This window comes from Rhopalosiphum padi, chromosome 3, assembly GCF_020882245.1.
Source record: "Rhopalosiphum padi isolate XX-2018 chromosome 3, ASM2088224v1, whole genome shotgun sequence".
Lineage (NCBI taxonomy): Eukaryota > Metazoa > Arthropoda > Insecta > Hemiptera > Aphididae > Rhopalosiphum > Rhopalosiphum padi.
In genome coordinates this window covers 44537888-44562962 of record NC_083599.1, presented here as the reverse complement: position 1 = coordinate 44562962, position 25075 = coordinate 44537888, and the positions used below count along the sequence as shown (strand labels likewise).

Genomic DNA, 25075 nt, shown 5'->3' with positions numbered 1-25075 from the left:
ATGGTGCTGATTACTGGAGTAACTAGCATCCTCAGAAAGTGCAGCAAAAAGTGCTGAAATGGCCAAAAAAGCAGTAGTTTTGCCTTAGGTTTTGCTGAGGCTACTTCTACTGCTGCAGCAACTTTGGTCATAGTAAAAATAGTCACAACATAAACACCAGCTTTTTCTAAGTGAAAATAAAAATTTTCATTTTATTAAATGTTTATTTTTATTTCCTGGTTATCATTATAACTAGTATTATATATAATATACTATTTAAGGTTATTAATGATTTTTACGAGGTTTTAATTTAAAAATATGAGTAATTATAACGATAATGAGGTTATAAATAGTCATAACTAGGGCTCATAATAACGCATAATAAGTAATAATAATAAAAAAAATTGTTTTAAAAAAGCAAAAAAGAAACATATTTATTTTTTTGAAACTAACATGAACTAGCTATAAAATTAAATAAAAAAATTGAAAAATCAATTTAAATTAAAAAAAGAAATTAACTACCATTTATTTTGATAGATTAGCAGTACCTAGTGAAATTGGTTCTATTGGCCGATAGAATGTTTTTATACATAGAAAACGAACGCTCTATGTCTACTAAAGTAATCAGTGAATACTTCATAAAAGAGGTTTTCTTTAAATCAAACCCATGATAATAAATTTCGTTTGATGAAACGCTACACAGTATATTATTTAGTAATTGTTTCTAACTTTTGTTTTTTAAAAAAACACGATTTAATTTATTCGAAATTGTAGTTGCAATACTCCATTAGCTTTATTTTACTTCTTTTTTGCGTCTAAGACAATATTTATACATTTTGTCAACGATTCACCTAAAATTATACATATAATTTAGTATTATGATATTAAATTGTTTGAATACTTTGTTAAAAGTTATCTTTTCCATCTAATGTAAAAATATCTGGTAGAAATCGAAAGCTTGTTGATTGAATTGATTTAATTGAAGAGATACATTTTGAAATAGTGTTTCACTACTTTAACACATTGAGATTCTTCTTCAAAGTCTTCAATTAAATTTTTTAATTCATTAAAATATTTGCAATAATACTTAATGGCTTTGATCCATATATTCCATCTGGTTGTTATTAGGCTTGGTGGATTTGGCAATTCTGGGCATTTCTCATTAAAGATTGCTGTACGTTTGGGAAATTTAAAAATGTTTTTTTTCATTTCTCAAATCAACTGATCTACATCTTGGTAGTGGCACGTACTTCTTCGCAAACATTGTTATGCATGTGCTATAAGCAAGTCAAATGTATACATTTTGGAATTTTTGGATAAAGCGCTTTTATACAATCATCAGCTTTTTTCATATAAGGTGCCGCATCTGAGATAAATAGAAAAACATCGTTATGTTTTACATTATTTCCCCACAAAATATGCTTAGATTTATCGAATAGTTGAAATCATAGGCGTGCGCAGACATTTGTGGCAGGGTGGGCCAAGCCAATACTGATTAAGATTTAAGATACTTGAATTTTGAAGAAAGAAACAATTAAAATATTTCATACTTTAATTTACCTTCTCGTTATCACCCACTTAGTGTATAAAATATATAATCATTCATAAAATAAAAACAAATGCATTTTTTTTTCAAAATTAAAAAAGAAATATAATATTAAGTGTACAGTTTTAAAATTTAAATAAATACAATTTTACAATCTTTAATGATAATATAAATATTTAAGTTCATAACTCCATTCTTCTTTCAATTGGAGTTAAAGTTTTAAATGTCTCAATTACCTCATCGACATTGATATTATATGCCAATTCTTTCTCGTTGAACATTGTCAAGAGCCCATCCAAACGTTCTTCCTTTATTGTACTGCGTAGCTTTGTTTTAACTAAGCTAAGTTTTGAAAAAGTTCTTTCGCAAGTACAACTTGTAACTGGAATAGCCATAAATATTTGCAAAGCTTTAAAAAAATTAAAATATATAGTTTCTCTTCCACTATAAGGTTCAGTCAGCCATTTAATTCATTTATCAATATTTATTTTTTCATCATTTGGTATATCATCAGTATGTTTTAGTAGATCAATTTCAGTTTTTACAACTTTACTGTCTAGATCAAATGTGTCATATAATCACTATTAATTTGAAGGTTTAACAACATACCTACACTTTTTATTATATCAATTGTTTCTCGATTAAACCTGATATTTAAAGCAGAAATCATATTGTCTAATGTACTGTAATAGACTTTTCTCATTTCATGTTCTTTAGTAAAGTAATGTTGTGTGTGACTTGAGCTATCTATCTTTGTGGAAATTCTTCTTTGTTTAGTGACAGGTATATCAATGTTTTTATCATCGCAAAATCTAACAGAAATTTTGTAAATAGTATCAAAATTTGAAACATTGTTTGAATTAAGTGAATTTTTTAATGCTTAAACAAGTTGCATTGCTGTCAATAAATTTATAGTAGATGGTTGCAAGCATGTACTGGTTTTTAATATTAAAAAAAGGATCAGATCTAGTAGTTCCAAGGCAAATATAAAATCAAAACTTTTCATATGAGATAAGATACCTAAACCCTTAGCTCGTACATCTGCTTGATTAGTTGAGTCAGTAATCTCATAAATCGCAATCAAAAGAGAAGATTAGTTAGCCTTTATGGCACTAACCGCTTCAGAACGACATGCCCATCTGGTAGTTGAAATGGACTTCAAAGTTTTAAGCTTTACATTTGTAGTGTTAACTATTTTTTCAAAAACTGCATGACGCATACAACTACCCTCAACAAAGATGTATATCAACAGTATATATCCAAAAAAGTCAAATGTAACTCTATTATCCTTCCCAATGGAGTCAACCAGAACTAAATTTAGGCAATGCCCATAGCAATGTACAAAATATAGTTTTGGATTCTTTTCCTTAAATTTGGCCTGTACACCTGCAGTACTGCCGGACATGATTGAAGCTCCATCGAAGCAAACTGAAACCAAATTTTCCCACCTTATGTTATACTCACAAATAGTATCGTTCAATACATCAAATATACTTTGAGCATTTACTTGAGTCATTCGTTTCATACAAATGAACTGTTCGCATGGACATCTTTTTAGTGAATCATAATAACGTATAACAATCGATAACTGCTCATGGTGGCCCAAGTCACTCGTTTCATCAGCTATTAACGATACTTTTTTATTTGCTATTGTATTTTTAAATTGTCTTTTAATAACTTGATTAATGGATTCAATAAGGTCATTTTGAATTCGATTGCTTGTATAAAGAGAACTTTAAGGCCCTGATACAAAATGCTTTTCAAAGAGTGGGTCATACTTGCGCAATAGTCTGACAACATCCAAAAATAGCCCTTTATGCACATCATTGGATTTTTCAGTTTGTTCCAACTTGGAATATTGTACTATGATTAACTTTATCCAAATATTATGTGTGAATATCGTACAATATATTACTTGGATTTTGTGGTTGTAATGTACCTACTATTACATTTGCAACATTACAACATGTTGAGTCCGCAGTATCAATAGATGACCCACATTTTTTTTGATCAGTTCTTGTATCACGAATTTTTGCCAATGTTTTTTCGAAATGTCGTTTACGTAACGTTGGCTGGTTATGAGTCGTCAAGAATAGCTTTTTCGTAATACATTGTTAAAAATTCGCGAAAATGTTTAATTAATTTATTAGAATATTTGCAGCTACCATTGTTGAATACAAATCTGCATTAAAATCTGAGTAATGAGTAAGTTGTAAAAATAGTTGAAGTAATGCAGACTTTTTATTTTGTGTCTTTTAATAGTTTGCTCATATTTTTCTCTCCACATATTATATTTTTTTTCACACGACACTTATTTCGCATAGTTTAAAATGTAAAATTGATCCATCTGTTTGAAAAAACTTCACCAACTTCTAACACTATTTTTTTAAAAATGCATTAATTTTAACTTTTACCATTTTACGTGAAAAATTACACTTTTAAATTACAATACTAAATCTTAAATTTTAAAATGATCGATATCGATGTTGTAGGCGTACACCTGTAGGTTATATGTAGATGATAAATTATGGACCTGTAGCCCGCTGTAAGTCGATAATCTATTCATTTAATACATTTAATAATCACGCCGATAACTATTAAATCTGTATATTGAGTTTTTTTTTAAATTTCTTATTAATTAAATTAATTTATATTTTATTACTATTGCAAAAATAAATTGGTTTATTTCGAATCGAAATTACATTTAATGAATTTAACTATAAAAATTATATTTCTATCTCATATATAAAAAAAGAAACAAATGTTTTAAAATCCGAGCCCTAGTCATAACATACATACTCGTATATCATATTAGATAGTAAATTTAATATTTTTAATTTAATACTTGACATTATTAGATTAATACATTTAAAATACTCAATACTTTTAGTTTTGAAAATCGTAATGGTTATAAGTGGTTATACTAAATACTTTGTGAAATCATTAATGTTTTCAATAGTTCATTAATCATACGGAGCTTGATAAATTTAATTGGGGGCTTAAGCCAATAATTATTAATAACTTCCCATTTAGCTAGAAATAATCTCGTTTATGTATTGTATAAACAAAAATATATAAAATCAGCCAGCGTTCATCGTGTGGCAGCTAATTTAGTTAATTATATTTCAATAAATACAAATATGGATAAATAAACTAAAATGTATTAATGTATTGATTAATATTGCAATATTACTACAAATACAAAAATAAACTGTAAAATAAAAAAGCTGATGCAGAAGAAATTACTTTCTGTTTTATTAAATAATATTTTAAATTGTAGGTTAAAAAAAATAGAGTTGTTATGCCCTTTATACTTTATAGTGTGAATTTATATCTGTGAATAATGATACAAACTATTGGTACATAACTAGGGTATATATTCGGGGGCTAATCAGGTATTTAGGGAGGTTTAATCCCATAGCCTCCCTCCTAGCTTCGCCTATGGTTTGTTTATTAAATGCATATTGATTCCATAACAATTTTTAATTTCACATTATTATTTTTATATATTGCTGTTGGTGGTGGTTTATGACATAATATATTATGTTACTTTATAAACAGCAACATATGAATGAAAAAAATACTAAAACCAATTGGGATAATGTTCAGGGAATGTATAATACTATAATATGTAGGGCTAGGGAATTCATGCCCTAAAAAACCTTAAAATATGCATTAATTTATGCCCTAAAGAATCACTAAATATGCTATTAAAATATACATTTAAAAAAAAATATTTTTAATAAATAATAATAATATTTGTAGATATGATACATAAATAGATAAATTTTATTAAATTGATTAATTTAATTAATTATTTGAGATAATTATTGCCTTTTTTTTTAGATTTGTTGTCACCTTATATTGAGTTTAGTCTAAAACAAAAATTTTTAAAATCACATTTACAAAAGAATGGGGTGGGAATTAGAATACACCTGCGGTAGTCCATGCCAGTCGTAAAAGGTGACCAAATGGACCAAACAATGGGCAGCAGCTTAATAAGCTTAATAAGCAGCGCTATTTGTATTAAGGCGATTGGGTACCGGCCGTAATTAAGGAGTTGTAGGTAGGCAATTTTTGATTTTTCTCTGTTACGCGTTGTCGTTGTGTGCGTAGTAAATGAACATTAGTGTGAGTGTTATTATCTTACACCCTCCCGTCAACGCACCGGTCCAATTCATTGTTGTCTGTTGACAATGAAAACAATAATAACCAGTTTTTCGTTTATCGCGGATTCTAATAATTGTAGCAACCGTACGCCGCATAATATAGGTCATTTGCCTTATAATAAAATAATTTACTTATTGGTTCTATTTATTTAGGATTACAAAAAAAAAAAAATTATCTGAAGTAATTAAGCATATTATTAATGACCCTAAAATTTTTTTTTGACACCTAGTTTTTAAATATAAATAATATAATATACTTGTAGTGTTAATAGTATTATAGAATATAGATGTAAGATTACTTTTCTATTTACTTTACCATTTGGTAATATTCATTTGAATATTAGCAGCTACTAGTTATTTCAACCAAACTATATTTTTTACAAAATCTGTTTACTCAAAAATTATATATAAATACTTAAGTAATTTAAATAAACATTACTTTTTACAATGATATATTCAACATAGTGTTATAGAAATATAAAATATATTTATTACAAAATATTAGTAAAAAATGGTACTATAAACCAGTCCTTAAAGGAAGTCCTCTGTCAAAACGCGAGTCTATTAACTCCGGGAACAAGCAGTCCATGTAAAATTTTATTAAAAGAGGCTCAATTTTCTTCCAAAATTCATTGTTTTTAATTATTTTATCAACAATCATTCCTAGGGAAAAAAATAAAATTTTAAATATTATTTCTCTCAGCCATGGCAAACTAAATCCCGGCAATGCCAGATTAGGATAGCTAGTAATATTATAAGCTATAAAATAATAATATAAAACTAAATAATACCTTTAGGAGTCCATACGGCAAAGTAACAATATTTTCTATCAGTAATGTGTAATTGCCCCTGTACTTGGTAGTAATAATCGTGAGAAGTTTTTAATTTTAATTCTCCTTCAATAAGATTCATAAACTTCAATTTTTTATTTTCGAAAGCTTCTTGTGGTGTGTAATCTTTTATTGACGCTGGACATTTAATTTCTATAAGGGAATTATTGTCAATCAAACCGTCCGGGCTAGCTGCTAAAAATGTTAATTTTTTATCAACAAACAGACCACATGGCATAATATTTGTTCCAAGTTTAATTTCCAAAGCTTCTTTTGCTAAAGGTTCATTTTGAATGCCATACCTAAATAAAAGTAAAAAAAAATTAACAAGTCATTATTAACAAAACTGATTTTTAAGATATAAAAATGTAATTGTTACGTAATGTACCTTGTAGCTGCATTTCCACTAAACAACTCATAAAGAATATATTTCACGGTACTTGCACGGGAAGTCGTGTTTCTTAATTTTGCGACTTTACCGAAATTAGAAGCTGTGAGTTTTAGTTTTCGTTCTCGTCGCCATTCGTCGCATTTTAATTGGTCCGCTGTATTTCGTTCTAAAAGTTGTAACTGTTCGGACGAGAGTTCTAACTTTTTTAAGAAACAGGCTTTTTTTGTTTCATATTCATCATATGGCATATCAATAATTTCACTTTCAGTGTGAACGGCTCCATATTCCTCATCTGGCCCTTGTGAAATGTTTTTTTAGATGAATTTCTATAAAAAGTGTTTAACAATTAAGTTGAATATAGTTTAGGTATCTATAACCAGAAAATTTTAGGAATTGGTTAAACGAACCTTATAGACTGACCAAAAAGTAATCTCCTTTGGGTAGATTTATTTCGTGAATTTATATTTTTGACAGAAAAATTGACTGGCATCCAACAGCCTTAACCATAGATTTGTGTCAATACCAGCTATAAATTGATTTAAGTTCTCATTAAGTGAACGATATAATAATACCTTTGTTAGTATATTTGATATCATAAGCAGATAATATAAACTCAATTGAATTATAATTCAATGGTTTTACCGAAAACCATTTTATTTATGTCTAACAAATATATAAATACAATCAAATTTGTTTAAAGTGCCTAAAGAAAAAAAAGATTTATATCCCATCAGGGAAAAATTTACATTATCAAGAAGCCTTGCCTCACTTAAACAAATACCATCAAATTTATAATCTTTAGAGTTAATAATCAGGCTATTAAAATGTGCCCTTATACTTCTAGTATTTAGAGAAAGTAAAGATAAACTAATACTATTGTACCTAATCAATACTACTTAAAGAACTAATTTCCAACTTATGTTATTAATACAATGAATGTTGTTAGTTAAATTTTTAAAATTATTCATAAAATAAATTATGTAAATAAAAGACACGATACATAACATAAAAAATAAAATTTGAAATTACTCATCAAAACAATTATCCAGCTTATTATTAATGTCTAATTTCTGTAGTTGAACTAATGAAATGATCTTTATGAATGGATCACCTTCACCTTTCTTCAAGAAAACACCTTCCGCTGTAGTTCATACATATTTGAAAGAGCATTCATTAGCTATATTTTTGGCGCACCATAATAATTTGCGATTTGTAGCCGTTAGATCATGATTAATAAAGACGTAATTATTGTTGTTTCTACATCTGTATCAGATGTAATGGTTTGCATCAAATCCTATTTTAAATGTATAAATCTCATTTTTAAAATAAGTTATTATTTTTAAAAGTTTAAATAATGGAAGCTTTATAAATATTCATGATATAACATCCACACAAGACTGTACCTAATATTAATAAACATATATAACACATATGACATATATATGTATAAAATGATTCACAAAATACATATTGCACATTTAACATCTGCACCCATTTTAAAAGAAATAATATTTGTACAATTATAATTTTCTTATAATAAATAGGTATATGCAATTATACATAGTGTATTATAAATATATAAACAACAAAACCTGATAAAAACCCAATAGTTTACCGTGGAAAATTATTTTTATTTTTTATTTTTACTTAAAGCTATTAGTATTAAATTATGATAGTTCAACAATTACAAAAGGTGTAAACAAAATTGTTGCTTCATGTTCGCGCCAAACATATGTTTATCACTTCTGCGCGACGATGACACCGTCTTAATTACTTCTCTCCCGTCTCCTTCACACCACTCCGTCATTTATGTTTTAATTGTTAATTATTATAATATTATTATACTATATATATATTTATTCTCTTTGTTTTCCTATTATATTATTTAATTATTGGTCGGCCTTTTGCCGCATATGTTTTATTATCATATTTTTTCATATCAGTCGTATTACTGAATTTTTCTTATTGTTATTATTCTGCGGCCAACGCCCTTTTTTTTTGTTGTATATTATTCTTTTATATAACTTTTTATAGGGTCGCTCTTATAGCACCTCCCCTTTTTGTTGAGTCAAAAACAACTCCTGTAAAATTATTATAACATCGTTACATACCCTACATATTATACCTAATTTCGTTTTGTCTCGTTGTCATTGCGACGCGAACTATTTTTTATATTATAATTATTGGTATTATATAAACTTAAATAAAACGACTACATCTACACCAGTTGAGTGAGTTTTCTTATTGTTTTTATAATTATTATTCTGGTCACAAATGTGTAACTGAGAACCGGACTATCGTTGACATCAACTCACTCAACTGTAACTTCCATCCTGAGACAGCGTCGATTTTGGGTCTACATACTCCTTCTTCGTCATCCATGGTCACCGTCTGCCTTGCGTAAGTCCACCAGCACCCATTGTGGGTTGTGTGAAAGTCTGCCCCGGTCGTCCAGTCATCAGCCCACTAGTCACCAACCCGCCAGAATCTGCCTTAGTTATAAGTAGTTTTTAAGTTTTCCCAATATTGATAGTTCCCCCCTGTGGTTATTGCACCAGACCGGATCGACCACAGGGCCCCTCGGCCCCATTTAACTAACTTGCATCATCCTACTTCCCTTACATATATATAGATCTCTTCCAGTTCCTCAGTTGTCATCGTCCTGCGCATAAATTGCCTACTCGCAATTTATAAGGCGTAAACATATTTGGTTGCCTACCCGCCACTTAGTCGGCGTTGACCGTTTTTGACTCTTATTGTTCTCGGGCATTTTCCGAGTGGTCCTTCGACAGCCCATCGTGTTGGGCGCCTACACTTCACATTGTTGAACTTGTTCCAAAACAATAGAAATATCAGTATTCTGATTAGTATCACTTGTAGGATATACATCTGTAATAGCAGCTGGATCAAAGTCGTCATCATTGAAAATCAATAAATTAAACGGTTCAGTCCCATATGCCTTAAATCTATTTAAATCTGTTCTTAAGGTAGCTGCTCTTGAGTATGTATCCCCAAATAATTGGCTAATTAGTGCTTCAGTTATAATATACCCAGCATGACTTACTATATAGTGGTCACATACTTGGTTATTATATGATTTTAATGGCACAAATAAGAAATATCAAGCGGCTGTAACCAGTGGCGTAACTGGGGGGGGGCAATATAATATATTTATCATTATCAAAACCCTGATACCCCTCCCTCTCCCCAGTTAAAATATATTTTTATTATATGTATTTTGTACAGTATACTTAATTGTTTGAATTACATAAGTCATATTTTAACTCATTTTATGGCTTAGATAAACATAAATTGTAGGTAGCAGGTACTTGGTACCAATATTGTTAAATAATACCAATAAGAGTTCATTAATAAAAGGTGCTACATGTAGCTTAAAAAAGTAACTAGTATTAATATTATTTACTTATATTTCATATTTACTTAATAATTAATAATAAATAACAACTTATTGAATCATATTATTTATTAAATAAAACTTATAAAGTAAATAAAAAAAAAAATTATTTCAATGCTAGCTTTCTATTACCCCCTTCTCCTTTTGAAACAAATTCATCAATAATTTGATCAAAATCAATTGGTACTGATCGTTGAATCTGTAGAGATGCCAAGCTGCTTAAACGTACTTGGCCCATGCTGGTTCTTAAATAACTTTTCAAACGTTTTAAGCATGAAAATGTTCTTTCGCATGAACTGGTATTTGTTGGTATAGTCAAAAATATTTTTATCATTTTTGTATAGTTAATAAATCCTATTTGTATATCACCACATAACAAATATGTTATTTTATTATTGATGTTGAACTCATTATATTTTGTCTTAAACATTCGATTAAACATGGTAAGCTCAATAGTGGTTTCATCAAAATTTATTTTATATGTATCACATACTAATTTAATTGAATTCTTTTCAGGTTTTTCACTAACAATAACATCCTTCATAGCTTGTAGTATATTAAGATCATTTTCTTTAAATCTGTCTTGTATTTCTTTTATAATAATATCCAAAACAGTGTTATAAATGTTGATTTTATACATATCTTGAACACTTATTATGTTTGAAGAATTAACTTGACCTCCTCCCAATTTCAGTGGAATAGTTCTTTTTCTAGGAAGTTTTGGAGAGCTAATATTGTTTTTTTTTGTTATTTCCATAGCTTTGTTCCAAGTTATATTGAATTCTGTATCTGATCTATACTTATTTAAAATATCTACTGTCTGTAGTGTCATTGTATTTACACTAGCATAATTAATATTAGGGGATTGTAAATATTTTGATAAAATATTAGTTTCTCGCATTACATTATTTAAAAAAACTATACAGAACACAAATTCAAAATTTGATATAGAAAAAAGCAACGAAGAAGCATCAGATCCATTGATTGAATCTTTTTCTGAAATGTCTTCTAGAGTTTTGAGAATGACAGTAAAATTAGAAAGAATTGAGTTTAATGCATCTATCCTGCAACTCCATCTTGTATCACTCAATCCTTTTAAAGTTTTTGGTCCAATGTTATCACCTAATTTTATCCATATTTGCTCAAATATTTCATATCTTTTAGAAGAAGCACCAATAAAACTATGTAAAGCCTTTAATGTTCCAAAAGTATTTCTAACATATGATACTTGTTTTGCCAAATCAACCAAACAAAGATTAAGAATATGAGCGTGACAATGAACATAAAATGCTAATGGATTTTCAATTCGTATTTTGGCTTGAACACCATTATATGATCCTCTCATGGAAGCTGCCCCATCATAACATTGACCTCTTAAATCTGTAATTCTAAGATTATAACTATTGAGTACTACCTTTATTAAATTAGTCAAAGACTCACCATCAGTTCGGTCTGTTCTAAAAAATCCTATGAAATCTTCATGGGGATTTAAATTACTATCAACATAACGTATGATGAATGATACTTGTTCGTGCCTAGCAAGATCCTGAGTTTCGTCAATTAATAAACTATAAATACCAGCCAATTGTATGTCCTTGATTATGTTTTTTGTTACAAATGCACCCATTAAACTAATAAATTCATTAGTATGTGTACCACTTACATATCTGAAGGATTTCTCTTTTTTTAAAAAGTAACGATCCAAAATATTATTGTCTTTTGCACGTAATTTCATCAGTTCTAGAAAATTGCCCATGTTTTCAGAATCTTCATTTTCTCTATGACCTCGAATTGGAATTCCTTGATAAGCACAGTATAAAATAGTTTCCAATAAGCATTTTATATATTCTCTATTTTCTTTTACTACTTTGTTATGATTACTATCAATTTTAGATATGATATTGCCTTGTTTAATAGCTGATTTGAAACCAGCATATTTTGTCAATGATTCTTTATGAGCAACACTTTTGGAATGATTATTAGAATATTCGTTCATTTTTTTCCAAGATTTAAAACCATTAGTTATAAATGCTTTATCACAACTGGCAAATGGTAAAGCACGACAATAAAAACAAAATACAGAATCTTTTGAAGGGCTGTATTCAAGCCATGGAAATTTCACGTACCATTCTTTTCTAAATTGTCTACCTTTAACTTTAGGAAAATTACAATTAGTTGGCTGATATGGACCAAGACCAGAACAAAGTAAATTGTATGCATTGTTAGAATTTCTAGCCGGATCACGATCACAGTCAATTTCACACTTCAAATTTTCTTGTTTTTCAGGGTTTCCTTGAAATGCAATTTAAACAATTTAGTAAACATAATAAATAATCATTTTTAAAAATTATAATAAATACATAATAAAATCTTTTATTATAATATTTAATAATTAATATAATAGGTATATAACATTTATTACTTACCAATTGAACAGTCTTCATCTATAGAATTATTTATACATGTGGCAACATTATCTAGTTTTTCTGTATTTCCTTAAAATACAATTTAAACAATTTAGTAAAGATAATAATAATTTTTAAAAATTATAATAAATACATAATAAAATCTTTTATTATAATATTTAATAATTAATATAATAGGTATATAACATGTATTACTTACTAATTGAACAGTCTTCATCTATAGAATTATTTATACATGTGGCAATATTTTCAAGTGCTTCTGTTTATTAAATTAATTTAATAATAATAATAAAAATAAAAATAAACAATCTAAGATTATACTAGAATTTATAGTATACTATGTATAAGAACGCCATGTGTTACAAAAAAACTTTTGTTTGAAAAATGTATTAAACATTAAGTAATACTCACTGCTTTGGGCGTTTGTAGTCTTTTTACATTTTGATGACATAAAATTAAACAATGTCAACTGCCGTTTATTGGACATTTTTTTTGTTGATATTTTGATATAATTAATAATAATTAACAAATTACAGCAGAATGAGGAAGTAAAGTCAGTATATAATATAAGAATAGTGTATTCAATAGACTTTAAGTAAAGCACTAAATCACACTAGCACATAAAAATTTAATGTGGTAATGACTAACGTAAAGTACGTAGGAATAAACTATAAACAGGACAAAATAATAATTATATTATCAGTTGTTATTATTGTAATATGTTATTGATCTAAAAATAACCTCCCGTTCCTTTAGTCATAATCACGATTTCAAGATAATGTTCATACTGTCTATCACACTTTAATAGATATGCAATGGTATTATTATTATCATTGTATTATTTTTATTCCTAACCCAACTAATGCGATTATTGTAAATTGCGATGACATAATACATAATAAGAGAAACCTAAAATTAATGTTAACTTCTATGAAATAATTCAAGGAAAATTTTTTAGTCTTATAACACGTATGTTAAATTATAAAAAATTACATTTTTTCTTAACTTATGATGATTTAAATATTTGTACAGTTGGATTATCTGGGGGGGGCAAAATTATACCGTTATCTCTGTAAAAATTGCTAGGGGGGCAAGTGCCCCCCCTTGCACCCCCACAATTACGCCACTGGCTGTAACTTATGGGTGGTGTGTGGTGGAAAACCAAGCATAGTTTTAAATGTAATCCGCAAAACGTAATTGCTTCTAACGATGTATGTGAAGCATGGTTATCAGGGCCGAACTTCCGCCTAGGCAAACTAGGCAGCTGCCTAGGGGCCCTTGCCTTTCTGGGGCCCTCAGGGAAACACACACAAAAAAAAAAGGTATCACACACATAAATTGATTAACACGGAAAATAGTTCGTGTATAATATAGAATATTATTGAGAGGAAGTAATTTAGAAATTAATATTATTATGTTGTGTTTTAGTTTTATGGAACCGTATATAAACATAAATAAATACATTTTGTGGTGTTTATCAGTGTTTATTTGTTTCTATTCGATTATATTTATAGCCGAAACCCGTAAATAAATGTATAGCCGTAAACACTTAGCATTCTTAAAATAGTGAATAATTATTATCGCGTCGCCCGCTCGCCAGCTCGCATGCAAAATCAGTTCAGCTGGTACACGGCGTTATCTTTATCTTTACATCAAAACCAATAGTCTATGGTACATAAAGTTATAAATAATTTGTTTTGAAAGCCAGGGGTACGATTATCAGTTATTACGATTTAATTTTCATTTACACTCCGATCGTGTTGCCGTGTTGGTGTCAACTAAAAAATTACGTAAGTACAATAATATAGCTGTTCATAATATAAATCAGTAATAATTTAATCTCATACGTTATACCTACAAAACGATTTTAACTTTAAAAATGATACGATATATTTAAGTCAGCATGTTAGTTAAATATATCCAGTTCATCTAAGCCGACGTGACTATTTAGTTTCAAACAATAACAGAGATTAAAAATGTTTATTTTATTGAAAAAATGTAGGTACTAATGTCAAATGTAAATTATAAATTTACCCGTCGTCAGTGGTTTATACGTTACAGTTTATAGTTTATACTAACTATATTGCATTATTGCTACTATATTATAGTACTTTATAGACTATAGTAGCAATGTATACTATAATAATATACTAATAATAATAATATATTAATAAAATAATAAGATTATAGTAATTAATTTGTGTTTTATTTAAATTTTATTTTGTAAACGCTGAATAATACTGATTATTAATAATTGATCGACCAAAATGACCACTATTATTTACTATTTATTTTTTTTTACCACTTTATTTGCTTTTTACTATTTTATATGATGCCACTATTGTATGTGTAGTTTGGTCAAAATGATGTTATTTTAGAGGACGCCGATGATAACAGGTTAAATTGTAGGATATTTTTTCAAATTTAAACGAATGTCACAGGCTAAGATAAACTGGACAAATTATAAATATATGTGTTTATATGCAGATCTTAACAATATTTAATTCTTTAAAATATTGTTTTTTTGAACTTGTTAAAATTGTAAATAAATTGGTAATCAATAAAATATGAAGTAATTTTAAATGTATTTTTGGTGAATAATTTAAAGGTAGACCTTTTGAGAATAAGAGTGAGAATGTCTAATACCAACAAACCATTGAGTGGGTTCCAAAAAAGAAAAAAGAATTTAGAGAAATTGCTGAAAGAAAAAGAGCTTCTTCGTAAAGTTCCTAAAATGGATTCGTTCTTTGCCTCTTCTAGATCTAATAATTTAAATGTATTAGTATCTAATGATTGTAGTGAAGACAATCAACCAGAAAGAGTATCTGAAAAAGAAAAGTCACCTCAAAACTTAATTTCAGAAAATATTATCACTCAAAACGAGAGATCTATTAGTGATGATCCTGCCAAGTGGGTACTGGATGATGCTACAATTGAATACTTAGTTCTAAATGGTGTTAAACAAAATATGGACATTGATTTTTCATCTTCAAAACGTCAGTATGCAGATACTACCAGATTTCTATCACTATCACTTTTCAGTCGGAAATTACCGAATGGTGAAATACAACCTCGGCCTTGGTTAATATTTTCAAAGACCAAAGGTACTGTTTTCTGCGCTCCTTGTAAACTGTTTAAAAAATCGGGGTCTTTATCAAATGATGAAGGATATAACGACTGGAAAAATGCAGGTCAGAGAATGAAAGAACATGAAAACTCAGATGATCATAGATCTGCATGTGCTAAACTGTTGGCGAGAAAGAACGCTGGTGGTAGGATTGACGAGAGACTTGTACTTCAAATGGAAGAAGAAATTAAATACTGGCATGAAGTTTTGAGGCGTGTTGTTGCTGTTGTAAGATCATTGTCTGCACGTGGATTGCCATTTAGAGGTTCGGAGGAAAAATTTGGATTAAGAAATAGCGGAAACTATATCATGTCTTTAGAACTTTTAGCTGAGTTTGATCCTTTTCTAAATATACACATCAAGCGTTATGGGAACAAAGGCTCTGGTACAACATCATACCTTTCATCTAAGGTGTGTGACGAAATTATTGATATCATGGCAAAAAAAGTCATTAGTACGATTGTAACGGAGATACGACAAGCTAAATATTTTTCTATATCAATAGACTCGACTCCTGACATCTCCCACGTAGATCAGCTTTCATTCATAGTGCGATATGTATCTAAAGAAGGATGTCCCATTGAACGATTCATTAGGTTCATACCAAACTGTAGCCATAAAGCTAAAGACATGGCCACCATCGTTCTTCAAACGCTGAAAAATTATGACTTGGATATTGCTAACTGTCGTGGACAATCGTATGACAACGCAAGCAACATGTCCGGTGCATATTCTGGTCTACAAGCGAGAATAAAAGAAGTGAATTCTTTGGCAGTTTTCGTCCCTTGTTCAGCTCATTCACTAAATCTTGTAGGATCGTGTGCTGCTGAATCTTGTGAGGCAGCTATATCTTTTTTCAGTAACTTGCAAGCATTGTACAATTTTTTTTCGATCTCGACACACAGATGGGGATTGTTAGTTTCGAAACTGAAGCCAAATTCAACAGTTTTGAAAAGCCTTTCTCAGACAAGGTGGTCTGCTCAAGGCGATGCTTGTAAAAGTCTTTGTATTTCCTGGATCGAAATCATGGAAGCTCTTAAGATCATCGCCAATGACATGAGTGAAAAACCATCGACGCGTTTTGAGGCTTCGGGTCTTCTTAATTGCTTTGGCTCACTAGAAATGTGTTTTCTGACTTTAATGTGGAATGATGTACTTGAAAGATTTAATAAAGTGAGCAAATCTCTGCAATCTGTAGACATTGGACTAGGTACTGTTGTTGAACTGTATCATTCTTTAGTTACGTATCTTGAAGGTATACGAGAAGACGGAATATTCGATATTTATGAATCAAGAGCTATAGAGTTAAGTGGTGAACAAAACTATACATATGATTTGAAAAGAAAACCTAAACGAAAAGTACAGTTTGATGAAGTAAAAAGAAATGATACCGAACTCTCAGGCAGGAATAGATTCAGAGTTACCACCTATAAAGTAATTATTGACAGGTTGATAACTGAACTACAGAGACGTGGCACAGCTTATGAAAAATTAAGTAATAAGTTTGACTTTCTTACAAAGCTCAATATTTTAAATACTCAAGAAGTTTGCGAAGGAGCATTTAATCTAAAAGACTTTTATCCAGGGGATTTGGACGAGAATATAAAAAACGAATGTTTGCATTTACAAGCTCATTTGTTATCCACAGAAGCTACAAAAGAAAAAAAAATGTCATCACTGGAGCTATATAAATTTATTTTAGAAAACGGTTTTATAGACATTTATCCAAATATAGGAATATCACTTAGGATGCTGTTGAGTACCCCTGTATCAAACTGCTCAGCTGAACGGTCATTTTCGGCTCTTAAAAGAATAAAAAATTATTTAAGATCAAATACAGAGGAAAAAAGACTTACTTCACTCGCCGTGTTATACATTGAGTCAGAAGTAATGCAAGCAGTGGACTACAGTGAAGTGATACGTTCTTTCGCAGAACAAAAAGCTCGACGTGTAAAAATTTGTTAATCATTTTTTTTTTATAAATCTGTTATTTTATGTTTAATTTATATACATATATTTATTTTATAATTATGACAATGGTATGTGTATATAGTATTTGTTTTATCTATTAGTATGTTGAATATATACAAATTAAAAGCAGTTTTTATTAATATATATTTAAAAGGGCCCTTCTTTAATAGCTGCCTTGAGGCCCTGAGACCCTTAAGTTCGGCCCTGATGGTTATCGAGAATTAATAAAACAGGATTATACTAGGTTATGCAAATTTGACAAAGTGGCCCAGATATAAAATAACTTTATCATTCGTCATCCAACCACTTTCATGTGTTATTCCATGACTGCCTGGGGAGTTCCTGCCATAAATTCTAAACGTCTACGTTTCCGTGGAAACATAAAAAATGGTAGAATATAATCACCTGATGAACTCATACCACACACAACAGTTACATTCTTGCCCTTTATGCCTGATGAAATTTTTGTTACATGCTTTTTGCCCAATGGTGAAATTACTTTCGGTTGTCTAGTTGGCACAGTTGATAACCCTGATTCATCAACATTATATATTTGATGTGGTGTGTACTTTAAACTTTAATCTTATATATTTTAAAGCAGAAAAAAAGAGGAACAAATGCACTTTACCACGCCCCTCACGAATTTCGAAACTTTTTTTTTTAAAAGACGTGTTTTTCAACGCTGATTTCAAAACTGTTTGAATTTTTGTGCGGAAACCATTATTTTTGGAAGTTATAGCCTTCCAAAGTTTGCGATTTTATGTTTATCCGCATGCGCGCAACACCACCACATTACTGCCGCGCGGAGCGTGTATAACCTATTTAAATTCTTTTTAGGGGGATAATAATTTTAAAATTCAAATTCAATTTTTTTATTTTATTGTTTATTGCACTTATATACATTATGAAAAACCTAACAGTCAATACAATTAACATATTATATTAATAAACAATATTATCATCAGTTTCTTCATTATCATCTGTATCGCTGTTATCGTCACTTGAGTTTTGCTCAACATTAATTGGGACGTTCGCGTTGTATAAATGTCCAGCCAATTTAAAAACTCAATTAACGCGTCATTTTTATTTTTAATTTGTTTTAAAAACAGGTGTTTGGCGAGATATCCTCCTATAAAATCTTTCTTCCTATGGTATTGAGGTAGTGAAAATTTGGCATGTCTCCATAAGCCTTCAATTGTATTTGTATAATTCGGGATTGTTTCGGGATTTTTAAAATTAATACTATGATCAACCTTAAAATGCACATATCTCTCTTCATTCATACAGTCGTATACCTAATATATTTAAGTATTCAAAATCCACTCTTATCCACTCTTTTATAATGTTGAGTAATGTCGTTTTGTCTCTTTTCTCCACTGGGACAAGAAAACATTTATTGGTCCCTCGCTCGACACCTCCAAACACCCACTGACCTTCAACTGTAGGATCGCGCGGGTTTGGCCCGGTTAGTGTCCGCCTTGGGCGCCGTCCGGGTCGGGTCACGATCTTAGAGTTATGTGGTTTTCGCCGTGACTCCGGTTTGGAACCCGGTTTCGCGCCCATGATTCGAAGCTTCTTCGTAGCGGTGGATATCAACGGCCTAGCCGGCTAATGTCGAATCAACTCCACCCGTCGACTACCGCCGCAGCTTACCGCGCGGTAGTCATGCGTCCAGGCAGTTGCTGTCGACGTTAAAGTATTCACATATATGCTTGTCTCACACGGCGGGGTTTAGTTGGTGTCACCTGACGGCCCCGTCGAAGCACGCATATTGTGCTTATAGCGAATACTCGATGATTGCAAATGTTGACTTGAATCGCGTCCTCGCGGCAGCTTTTGTGGCTGTCGCGGAGATGCTGACCGACTCGTGACGCAGACGTGTGTTCCGAGTCGGTTCGCATTCCGTCGTCGCTTCCGGAGCGGCGGCGTCGTGCGCGGACAGGGGGATTGCCCCGGCGTAGAGCCCATTCGTGGGTGTCTTCGTCGGGGTTTCTCTCTTTGTAAGTTCAGGGTTGACCACTACGCACCGGCTTATGGAACTTTGGTTTTGGCCAGGTTCCCACTGGGCTGGTTCGTAGGCGGGATACCCGGCGGCCATGGCCTGGGGTATGACAAGACTTATCCTAGGTTAGCGTGCTGGCTCTCAGCTCGCACAGTCGCCGCTCTCGGAACTGGCGGGAAGGGTCCGGGATGAAACCGAAACCCAGAGCCGACTCGGGAGGAAAATTTTTCCTCTCCTATAATAAATAGGGAATACGTTGACGGATTATATCGGCAATGAAACACATGCCGAGGAAAGTTGTCCAGATCTTTTCTGTTCAACTGACATTAACGCCCTCTACCAGGAAGGCGGGCCTTTAGGGCATTAGAACTGGGGCATTAGTTGGATGTGGCCTAGCGTGGAGAAGAACTTCCGGAGGTTGGCAACTCCGGTCGTAGGAGCCAGGACCCAGATATCGATCGGACCTCGACAGTGGCGGATTAAGCAATTTGCCGCCTCCAAGCAGGGCATTTGCCGCCCTTTCATTTTATACTTTTTTTCAAAACAAAATACATAGGTATAGAAATACATTGTTAGTTTAATAATTCTTTATTATATTAAATTTAATACAATCGTCAAATATTATTAAAATATTATAAATATTATATAATAAATTTATTAAAATATTTTTGTTCGGCTTTTTAGGTTAGCGAATGTTTCGATTAGGTCTTGAAAATTAATTGTCGACACTAATTCAGATTCAATGCAAAGGAGAGCCAAACTATTTAATTGATTTTCGACAATTGTAGATCTTAAATACGTTTTCGTTCTTTTGAGACACGAAAACGATCTTTCTGCTGAACAATTAGTAACCGCCATACAGGAATATATTCTCAAAGCGATGCTTACATTCGGAAATAGTTCTTCTAAATTTTGATTCCTAAAAAATGTAAACAAACTTTGATGTTGTTGTTTTTTTTCTGTTGCATTTTGCATATAAGTTTTGAAATGTATGCATTCTTGAGTAAATGTGGTTTCGTCAATGTCTGTTTCATAAAACTGTTGGAGTTTGTTGGCTCCTTGGACAATATCATCGGTATCAATTAACTTATTGTCTATGTTGATCAAAAATTTGAATTTATCGTAAATATTTTCATACCCAGAATGTCTCATTTTGAGTTGTTTTCTGAGTTGATCCAATACAGCAAAATAAACGGTTTTTAATTTGTCTTTACCACTAAAAACTACTTCATTTGCTCTAGAACTGCATTCGTCTAGTTCGTCGCATAAAAGGGGTCGCGTAAGACGACGTTTTTTTGTCCAATTCATATTCTTCTTTTCTAATTTTTTTTGCTTCATCAATGAATTGTTGGAACATTTCATCAGATCTTATTTCACTCACATAATAAATTAAAGATTTGTATAGATCAACAACATGTTCTAAGTTAGCTGATGTTGATTGTAAAACTGTGCTTGTTTTATTGAATCGTTCCAACAAAGAAGTCCAAAATACGGCCATAAAGACCGACTCAAATGTACTCAAGTTGTTTTTTAAACCTGCAGCTTTTCTACGATTTATGTATTTTTCAGAATTATTATTTTCTACATCATTCAATGTTTCCATAAATTCTTCCCAGCTATTTTTGAAAGAAGATGCATTATAACGACTAGACCACCTAGTTCCAGTAGCTCTTTTTACTACCTTCTGATTTGGTTTTAATTTCTGTTTCATCAATTGCCACCGATAAGTAGATTTTGCAAAAAAATCATAGATGGCTTCTAAGTAATCAAAAAAAAATGCCGCTTCTTTGATAGAATCGACAGCGGACAATCCAACGAGGTTTAGACTATGTCCTCCACATGGTACATAAATTGCTAGTGGATTTAGATTTTGTATCCTTGTTTTTAATCCTGAGTAACATCCAGACATGTTTGCGGCAGTATCATAAGATTGACCGCGGCAATCCTGTAAATTCAAACCAAATTCTTCGAGTGTACCTGTAACTGCATTTAGCATGTCTATTGCCTTATGTCCAACATTGGGTATAAATTTTAAAAATCGTTCAACTTCAGCTGGCGTATCTTCTTGAATTTCTCGTTTTACATATCTGATTACAAACGACAATTCATCCACGTGACTGATATCGGGCGTTGAATCAACAACAATGGAAAAATACTTACTACGATTTACTTCGTCAATAATCACATTTAATACTTTTTTCGCAATCAAAGAAATAAACTCTTCACAAATTGTAGAAGACAGATAGGATGTTTTACCCCGACCCGGGTTTCCATAAGTAGCTAAATGATTAGACATAAAAGGATCGAATTCCGCAATAAGCTCCAAGCACATCATAAAATTCCCATTCTTATTTGACCCAAATTGCTCATTCTTCCCTCTAAATGACAATCCTCGACTACCAAGTTTTTTTACTACCGCTACAACTCGCTGAAGCACATTTCGCCAATAATTCATTTCATTTTGAATTTGTAGTTGGAGCCCTTTATCTATTTGATTTTTCAACTTACTTCTGTTTAAAAAAGTGCTAGAGCTTTGAACATGCTCTGAGGAATTTTCATGGGAGGTTAGGCCGCTGTGTACATTATTCCAATCATCATATCCATCTGTACCAAATTTTGAACTACCATTACCAAATAAACGACACGGAATGCAAAAAAGTGCCTTTTTACTCGAAGAATAGCATAAATATTTTCTGTGCAGTTTTCCATTTTTTATTTTTCTCTCAAATGCAAGTTTTGTCAATGACCAATATCCACTTACTGAGGAGTAATACCTTCTAGTGACAGAAAAATCTTCGGGTATGTTCTGATCGATGTCTCTCGAAAGTAGTTGGTCTATTGTCGTCTCGTTCATTATCCATTTGGCAGGATCTGTATTTACAGTTATATCATCAAGAGATACAAGAGATTTCGGAGCTGTACATTTAGCTATATCTATTGAAATCAGATTTCTAGCATCACCTGCGTGGTTTCCTTTCTCTAGCTCTAAAGGTGTTGAAACGGATAAAATGGTAGGGCTAGGCGTAATATCTAATTCAGTATTAGGATGACAAGTTGAACTCGTTGAAGTACTTGTAGTTAAAGTAATAGTACTTGTGATTAATGTGAGAGTAGTAGTTGAAGTAGATGAGTCTATATAAATATAATAATATTCAGTAATAAATTTAGCATTTTTTCGTGCATATTTATTTTTGAAACGTTCACTGCGGATCATATTACAATACACATTCCTATATTACCTACATGCTATCTATATTACCTATATTAATATATTATAATATAATTTCGCACACGGAGTTAGGTACAGTAATACAAATAAGAAATGCCGATTGGCGCACAAAAATAATAAAATAATACAACTGCGATTTGCGACTGTGATAAATCAAATAATTTTAAAACATCTAATATTATAAAAAAACGTCGATTTGCGACTACGAATCGATCGGTGGCGAAGTGGTACGAGGGCGATATTATATAATTGATATAATTTAATTAATATTATTTTATTCAAGCGTCGGCCGAGACACATTGTATTGTAAAATATTGTGCGGATGACGCCAATTTATTGGCAGGTTAACCTAACCGCAGTGAACGTGTCATCAAAAATTAAAAAAAAAAAATATTTATTTTATAGAAATATAGAGTAAATTGTTTTTACCTGTTTTTAAATTTGTGAAAAAAGTATCGAGTTTTCTTATTTTTGAATAAGCCTTTTCTCTTTTTCTTCATGCTCTTCTCGCAGCTTTTTGTATCTTGCACCACTTTTCCTTTTTCTACCATCACTCATTGTGATGTAATAATTTGAAGAATTATAATAAAAATAAATAAAGACGTCGTTACACTCGTAACACAAGTTGCACTGTCGCGGTCGCAGTGTCGCGGTTTACTAATAACCAATAAGCAGAATAATGTTATGATAAGGATTAAAGAATATGTATAACACATTCTTTGTAATTGTAAGTAATAGAATCACGAAAATAAAATATAATTGACAAAAACAACGTCGTATCGGCTATCGCCATAATGTATAATATGTATAATCATATATTTAATATAAACCGTTTCCGGGAAAAACATGGATTCGCTAATAATAACAATTCTAGTTGATCGCATTCACCGAAACCATTTCAGTATTTTACTGAGTTAATAACCTAGTTGCTAATACTCATAACTCATAAGAAGTTACAATATAATTTTATAAATACATTTTTTTCTTAAGTGCGGCAAATTTGCCGCTCCAATCACCTGATTGTTTTGCCTGTAGGGTAACCCGACGCTGGACCTCGACCAGGCTGATACACGGATGCAACGTACGCCAGGCAGTAGGTTCTAAAATGCGGGGAAGGACACCCAGCCAAACCAAAAGATGGAAACGATAAAAAACAGTATTACCCCAAGTGATAAGCCGTTGACGACGGTAAATTCACCCTCTGCGGAGGCATGGGCCCACGGAGTTTTGGGGGGGGGCGATCGTTTTTTATCATCGACCAGTGCCGTGCAGCCTGGTTGACGCGCCTACGGGCAAGATCATTGACCATAATCCTGACCTTATATTGACAAATAAAAACTCTCTTACTCACTTGCCGGTTCTTCGTCTGAAGGGTGGCGCAGATGAACACACTTTTGAGGAAACTCTTCAATCAAAAAAGCGCAAGACGGATGAGTTAAGCCCAGAACTCATAACCCTTAGTAAGAACGTTAATTTCGCAGAAATCGATGAGAATATAAATGCATGCCGGGCCATCAGTGACGAGATGGTAACAGTAAGAAAGGTAGCTCGAAAATGGCGGGACCAGATAGTTCACCTCCTCGATGAGATACTGATCACATCTAGAAAAATAGCGGTTGACAGCGCAACGGCCATTGGCCAAGCTTTAGCCCGGAGCGAGGATATTACTTACATAATGAGAAACAATGGTAATCTCAATATTGAGCTAGGCACTCTGCGAGAGAAGCTCAGACAGGCAAACCTTGAAAGGGACACGACGCGAGAGGAGGCAAGGACACTTCGTCTAGCTAATCTCCACGTTCCTCCAGTTCAGTATGACCAAGTCAACGAAGACTGCGTTATGATCGTGAGCCCGTCAAGCAAGAAATATTCAGATAAAGTTAAATCGTCTCCACGTCCCAATAAGGAGAACTTCCCTAAACTTAGGACTCCTAAGTCTAAGATGGCGAAAAAGCCGAATGACGTCACAAAAGCTACACCGAGCATAGCG

The 25075-nt window shown here is 31.6% G+C and overlaps 3 protein-coding genes across 3 annotated transcripts; 1 reads left to right on the top strand and 2 right to left on the bottom strand.

The window, feature by feature from the left end:
• Positions 1-9724: 9724 nt before the first annotated feature.
• On the bottom strand, positions 9725-13243 carry LOC132925095 (zinc finger MYM-type protein 1-like). Its single transcript, XM_060989518.1, has 7 exons — positions 13168-13243; positions 12956-13015; positions 12757-12825; positions 11262-12622; positions 10969-11150; positions 10463-10584; positions 9725-9978 (listed from the first exon to the last, which is right to left on the bottom strand). Exons 1-7 carry the CDS (start codon positions 13241-13243, stop codon positions 9725-9727), a joined length of 2124 nt encoding a protein of 707 aa, XP_060845501.1.
• Positions 13244-15391: 2148 nt separating this feature from the next.
• LOC132925094 (zinc finger MYM-type protein 1-like) lies at positions 15392-17848 on the top strand. Its single transcript, XM_060989517.1, has one exon. The coding sequence runs from the start codon at positions 15392-15394 to the stop codon at positions 17846-17848; it is 2457 nt and encodes an 818-aa protein (XP_060845500.1).
• A 3245-nt stretch (positions 17849-21093) lies between these two features.
• LOC132925093 (zinc finger MYM-type protein 1-like) lies at positions 21094-23636 on the bottom strand. Its single transcript, XM_060989516.1, has 2 exons — positions 23567-23636; positions 21094-22988 (listed from the first exon to the last, which is right to left on the bottom strand). The coding sequence occupies exons 1-2, from the start codon at positions 23634-23636 to the stop codon at positions 21094-21096; spliced, it is 1965 nt and encodes a 654-aa protein (XP_060845499.1).
• Positions 23637-25075: the final 1439 nt, after the last annotated feature.

Bases quoted from the DNA above. Each gene is read 5' to 3' on its own strand.
- LOC132925095 (XM_060989518.1), bottom strand. From the start codon at position 13,243: ATGTCCAATAAACGGCAGTTGACATTGTTTAATTTTATGTCATCAAAA. The intron at 12,623-12,756 runs GTAAGTAATAAA...TTGCATTTCAAG, and splicing joins AGATGAAGACTGTTCAATTG to GAAACCCTGAAAAACAAGAA. The intron at 11,151-11,261 runs GTGTTCTGTATA...ATGACACTACAG, and splicing joins CTATATCAAATTTTGAATTT to ACAGTAGATATTTTAAATAA.
- LOC132925094 (XM_060989517.1), top strand. From the start codon at position 15,392: ATGTCTAATACCAACAAACCATTGAGTGGGTTCCAAAAAAGAAAAAAG.
- LOC132925093 (XM_060989516.1), bottom strand. From the start codon at position 23,636: ATGGTAGAAAAAGGAAAAGTGGTGCAAGATACAAAAAGCTGCGAGAAG. The intron at 22,989-23,566 runs GCTTATTCAAAA...ATATTTATATAG, and splicing joins CATGAAGAAAAAGAGAAAAG to ACTCATCTACTTCAACTACT.